This window comes from Alligator sinensis, unplaced genomic scaffold (assembly GCF_000455745.1).
Source record: "Alligator sinensis unplaced genomic scaffold, ASM45574v1 scaffold1232_1, whole genome shotgun sequence".
Lineage (NCBI taxonomy): Eukaryota > Metazoa > Chordata > Crocodylia > Alligatoridae > Alligator > Alligator sinensis.
Window position 1 is genome coordinate 950320 of NW_005842537.1, and position 6178 is coordinate 956497.

Here is a 6178-nt window from a genome sequence, read left to right on the forward strand (position 1 = left end):
TATGAGCACCAGGATTGGCTGCAGGGGTAAAGGGTAGGGGTAGGAGTAGGGGTAGGATGGGGGCAAGGGGAGTGGGGCTGGACCAGCAGGGGGTGGAGACCACAGGCCTGGCCTGGCCTGGGGTGGGGTGGGGTGGGGTGGGGTGCTACCCCTCTCAGAACTGCCATGTGCTGGTCAAACCTGGCCCCCCGAGCCCTCTGTGGGGAGCCTGTGCCCTTGCCCCCACCAGTGCCCAGAGGGATGCCCCCCCTGTATCCCCAGGCTCCTGCCTCCCACCTCTCCTGTTCACATGCTTCCCATTCATGGCCCTGGCACCTCCTGGTCACCCTTCTCCTGGCCCTGGCCCTGGCCAAGCTGGTTGTACCTGACCAGGAAGGAGGCTCTGGCCGGGAGGGTCCCCGCAGACTGGGGCCACTTTCCTTGCCCTTCGCTCCGTCTGAGCAGAGTATCACTGGACAGCGTCTGCTGGGTCCTTGGACTAGGTTGAGGGCCGGTGGGTACAGTCTGCTGTGCTCTGCTTGGTGTCCCTGCTTGGCACTTTTTTTTTTTTTTTGAACCTCTAACCAACACTGCCATCCCTGGGGTTTTTTTGTTCTTTTTGGTTTTTTTAATTATTTGTCCCAAGAAATGTGTTGCCCCCTTTTCCTGTAGCCTCCACGCTCTCTAATGAGAAACTTGGTGGGCTGGGCCCATGTGATTAAAGGGTGACAAATAGGCCTGGCCCTGGCTAAGCTGGCCCTCTACCTAACCAGGAAGGAGGCTCTGGCTGAAAGGACCCCCAGCTACTGTGGGGCCATTTTCCTCTTCCTCATCTGCTCACGTCTGGGCAAGGTTTCACCAGGCAGTGTGCACTGGTCCTTTGAGAGCCAGTGGGCTCTGGCCAGTGTGCTCTGCTTGGTGGACTGCCTGCCCCGCAGTGCTTGTTATCAACATCTGACCCTTGCTGTTATCCATGTTTTCTTTTTCTCAGTTGTCCCAAGTAATGAGTTGATGGGCAGTTAGTGGACTCCCTTATTAAGGGAGGCTTATAATATACTTGGTGGGCAGTGGCCCAGGTTTCCCAATGGTATATTAAAGGCCTGCACTGAGTTGTTGCCACAGGCGGGTATTGGGCATACTTTACAGACACCCCCAACACCTGCCCCTTTGCCAGCCAGGAGAGACCCCAGTGCATGCATGGCTCAAGTGCACCAGGTTGTGCTCTTCTTCCACCTCCACCTGAACCTTCTGCTGAGGTGCTGAGTCCCTTGCCCTTCTCCCCCCCACCTTTTTGTTTATGTGGTCCCCATCCATGGCCCTGCCAAGCTCCAGGACCTCTGGTCAACCTCTTCCTGGACCTTGCCAAGCTGGCTGTCTACCAGGCCAGGAAGGAGGCTCTGGCTAGGGGGAACCCAGGCAAGTTATGGGGCTGTCTTCTGCCTCCTCCATTATTGACTCCAGGCAGAGTTTCACTACTTGGCATCTACAGGTTCCCTCAACTTGTTCAGGGAGCAGTAGGCGCTGACTGGTGTGTTCTTTTCAGTGTCCCCTTCTGGCTCCTTTATTATTAACCTGTGACTTCACTTTCCTGACTTCTCTTTAAGCCCCCTGTATTTAGTTGATGTGTCCCCAATAGCCTCCCTTATTAAGGGAGGCTTACAGTTTTTCCTTGGTGGGCCCACAATCCCTTGAGCATAGCAAATATGCTTGTGTTGCACAGTGGCAGAGAGTGAGTGCTGAAATGGGGAGTGAATAGGGGTTTCTATGACCAGGGTTTTTTCCACTCCTCTCACTTGCAGCCTTCAGCATTTAAGGTCTACGGCTCCCCACACATCAGAACTCTGGCAGCAGGGGAGCGGCAGTTAATGCTGCTGTGGCTTCCCCACCTACAGATTTCTGGACCTGTGGGGATCCCCTCCCTTGGGCCAAATGGCAACACCATGAGGTTGAGTACCACTGATATAGCCTATCTAGGCTTTTCCACAAGCTTTTTGAAAATCCTTCATCAAAGGCTCTTAATGAAATTAAATTGTCATGGAATTAGCGCAGGGGGTGGCAACCTGCAGCTCTACAGGCCACACCTGCTGCACAAAGCCAGGACATCAGCAGTGAGGAATATTGATTGCTGCATCAGAAGTAGGTTGGCAGCAGTTCAACAGCTGGGGGTGGGTGGTGGCCTACCTTCAGAGCAAGATGCTCCTAAAACATAGTCAAAACTCAGACAGGGAGAGGGCGGGGTAGATTGGCACCTTTATATCTATCAACTGAATAAGATCTATATATAGAGAGGGATGGAGCACAAGCCTGCATTAACCCAAGTTCACTTAAGTATCTGAAGTGAACTTGGAATCAGGAAAGCTTGTGCACATGTTCTCTGTCTCTGTCTCTCTATCTCTCTCTCCACTCCTCTTAGTTGGTCTACAAATGTGCATATCTGCCCTGCCTTCTCACTAACTTCAGACCAGCACAGCTAACAACCTTTCTCAACCAGGGTGCCTTGTCTATGAGATACTTTTCAGGGTGCCACGGTATGCTGTTCTGTATTAGTGTTAGGTATGAAATGCCTATGTCTGATTCACTGCACAAACCCAGAGATTTCAAATTGGAATTCATAATGTCAGTGATGTTCTGACTCGTTGTGGTCTTTCTGAACTCTTGGCAGTAGAAGAATTGCTCAGTTATTTTTCTGTAGAGCAGGCGTTTTCTGAGGGGTGCCTTGGGCATAAGACTTACCAGTGGTTGTGTTTATCTGTTAGAGATGGATAAAAGACATTGCTGTCATAATGACTTGAGCGATGAGACTGCACTAATCAAGAAAGATTGGGACCTTCAGTTTTAGTAGTCTGAAAGGAAAGAAAGTCAGGTAATGAGCAGTGATGTGAAGGAAACAATGACAGTATTTGGACAGTGACTAGATGCATGACAGTGAAGAAAAGATGAAGATATTTCCAAGGTTATAAGCTGAACTCATGGGAAGGTTAGGAATAATGATTTCAAGAGCTGATAGAAAACAGAATAGAGAAGAAGTTCAGTTTGGGTCATACCATGGGACTGGGAGAAGTGTTAGCACTACTTAGAATGCCTAGCACTACATTGTCCCAGCCTTGTCTTTGGGAAGCTGGCCTACGTTCTGTCATAAGAACAGCCTTGGTCTATACAGATGTCTTTTCTTTGTTCCAGGAACTTCTGTTTCAGCTTTTGCTAGGCTAATTACTATGTCAGCAGCAGCTGGATACCTTACTAGAAATACTTGAGAACTATCAGAAACTGTAGTTTGAGGCAAGTGGAGGCCTGAGCTCCTCAGGCTAGGTACATAAGGTACATAAGGGAATCCATGCTACTTTCTGAGAGCATCAGTTGGATATGTGTATGAGGCCAAAACATGTGCATGCGAAGTGGCTGTGAAATGTGTTTTCATGGCCATTCTCCCCATCCTGAAAATTTTGGATCCACCTCCTTACTTGCCATCTTAATTTCACCTCTTTCCAAGTCCAGAATGTTAACAGAAAAGAAAAGAAAAGAATTTTATTCTTTTAGATACAATTGTAACATTCATCATGCATCATTAGCAGGGATCTTGGTTTTCTCTGATTAAAAAAAATTCCTAATTTTCAGATTAAAAAAGTAACCAAAATCCACATTTTTCTGTGATTAAAATGAAACATCATTATATGTTCCTTTTTTATATCTGAAAATTGGGGATTTTCTTTATCAGAGAAAACCAGGATACCTGCTGATCAGCAGTAGGAGCTGAACTTCAGCTTTTCAGCAGCGTGCTTTTATTTGAGTTAACTAACTACATCAGCAAGCAAGCTGGAGAAAGCTGTTACTCCAGGAAGAAAATGGACTGGTGGGATTCACGATGTGATTGCTGGGAGGCTCTAATCTTTGCCTGGACTTGGAAAGAGGTGAAATTAAGATGGCAAGTAAGGAGGTGGATCCAAAATTTTCTGGCCTCACCCTCCCCATTCCGTCCACTCCATTGCCTCCACCTCCAGGGAGCGGGGGTGAAGCCAGCTCCTCACTGTCCCCGCCGCCGCCTCCTGATTGGTTGTTCCAGTCAGCCAGTCATAGTCAAAATAAAGCATTATGGACAGACAGATAGATTAAGGCTTTTATAAAATTAGAATAGTTGAACATTCTGGAGTGACAAGAAAAATATAGGACTAAGTGGAGTCATTTTGGTTCCTTCCTAACTTGCTTTTAGGTCTGTTTGTTTAAATGAACCTTGTCACTGCAGTATCTGAGGGACTCAAGTATTTAAAAGGAAAAATAGCAGTCTTTTCTTTTAGACTTTAGGACAAACAACTAAATTAATTTCATACTAATTTTTTGTTTGCTTCTGTGTGTATGAGGGTCACACATTTTTGTTAAGAAAAAGTCATCCCTTTTTCAAAGCAAGCAACTTTTTAGCAGGAGTTTCACAGTGAAGTGATTTATAAGCAATAAACATATTATATTATGATATAATATATTTATAATATATATATTGTATATTCTGTTATACATAATTATATTCAATTATGATGAGAAGTGCTGGGATCAATTTATTTGTATGTGGTTTGTTTGTTTTTTAAGGATTGTCTTTCAGGTGCGTTACGGACCAAATCTAAAAGTGAGAATTCCCCAACGTACACAGGTAATGCAAGAGAAAAGGATGCTCCAGATGTTTTTATTAAAAGGATTCAGAATTACAATTCATTTCTCTTAAATTTCTCTTAAGAATTAAGAGTGCTTAGGAAAGTATGCTTATACTTTTTCTGTGGGGGAGACAAACTTGTCTTGGCTGGCGTATGTGAAAATCAGGTACCAACCTAGGAGTGTACGTAAAATCTCCAGGGAAACTCTAAAAGAGTTTTCCTGTGCTGCAGGTTTGGATGGGTTGTGAGGAGAGGAGTGGTCAGTGCTTTATGGCAGAAATATTAAACTGACCTCACCCCTCAGGCTGGATCTGGACCACCATGCCCCTGATTTTAGCAGTGGGCCCCTCCTGTCCTCAGTGCCCCTCAATCCCTGGCTTTTGTACAAGCTCCACAGGCTGCATGATATGGCTCCATGGGCTGTAAGTTTGACACCCTACTTTATGGGGATGAAGAGGAAGGTCATTGCTCCTATAGGGCACTGACAGACGTGTAGCTCCCTGCTGTGATTCCTAGTGCTTTGCAGGAAGTGCTATGAATTACAGCATTCCCCCTGACCCAGCAGATGTTTGCTGTTGGGTCTGGGAGGTTGGGGCATCGAGTTCCAGTTTGGGAGAAGGGAGGGGAAGGATTTACATCTGGGGTTTACCCAGCACTGGTGGGTGGTGCAAGTGGATTAGAGCCCCCCAAGGTGTTATTGGGGCATGGAATAAGTGTTTATATATGTGTGTGTGTGTGTGTTTTTTGGGAGTGTAGTTGTGATAGAGGGTATTGCATATAAAGGAAGTTGAGGGATAAAGCTGACTTATACCTTCATGCTGAATAAAGGTGGTAGGAGGTATAATTTGTGAGGCATTTTTTCCTTTTATAGAAATGTATTTGCATTCATGTTATGTCTAGATGCCACTAATAAATAGAGATTGTTGGCTGGAGGGGGCAGTCAAATGCCTTGTGATATAAATAATAAAAAAATAAATAAAACAGGGAACTTATAATCATTTTAGACATTTTATAATAGTTCTATAATACATTTATATACTCTATGTTTGCTTCTTAATATATTTAACAAACTTAAGACCAAAGGTACTCCTTAAGTATTTGTGAGTAATACTTCTTACCATCCTGGCACTCAAGAATTGCAACTAAAAAGATATTATGTCAGAGCTGAAATTTTAAAGCAAATTAGCATAGGAATCCAAGCTGTAAAACTTCACAAAGACAAATCTTACTTGAAAGCAAATCTGAGGTTTCTGAGATAGTATCATCAACCAAAGTTTTTAAAAAGATCTATAACAGTATCATAAGCTGCACATTGTCTTATTTTTAAATCAGTAATAACACTTCTAAGTTGCAAGTTATTCTAATATTTCTCCATCTGAATTTAATTCCTTACTTACTAGACCATGTTTCATAGATTCATAGATGCTAGGGTTGGAAGGGACCTCAATAGATCATCGAGTCCGAAAGAGTGCTGGGTCTAGATGACCCCAGCTAGATACTCATCTAACCTCCTCTTGAAGACCCCCAGGGTAGGGGAGAGCATCACCTCCCTTGGGAGC

The 6178-nt window shown here is 44.9% G+C and overlaps 1 protein-coding gene across 2 annotated transcripts in view; it reads left to right on the plus strand.

Annotated features, from left to right (window-relative positions):
• The window catches only part of CCDC138 (coiled-coil domain containing 138), a 60502-nt gene that overhangs the window by 411 nt on the left and 53913 nt on the right, over nucleotides 1-6178 (plus strand). The window contains exon 2 of one of the 2 annotated variants that reach the window (XM_006031890.3): nucleotides 4558-4618. The exons of the other annotated variant lie outside the window; for it this stretch is intronic. Within the exon in view, the coding sequence (XP_006031952.1) occupies nucleotides 4558-4618 (61 nt within the window). The remainder of the gene's footprint in view (nucleotides 1-4557; nucleotides 4619-6178) is intronic. 2 annotated transcript variants of the gene reach the window in all.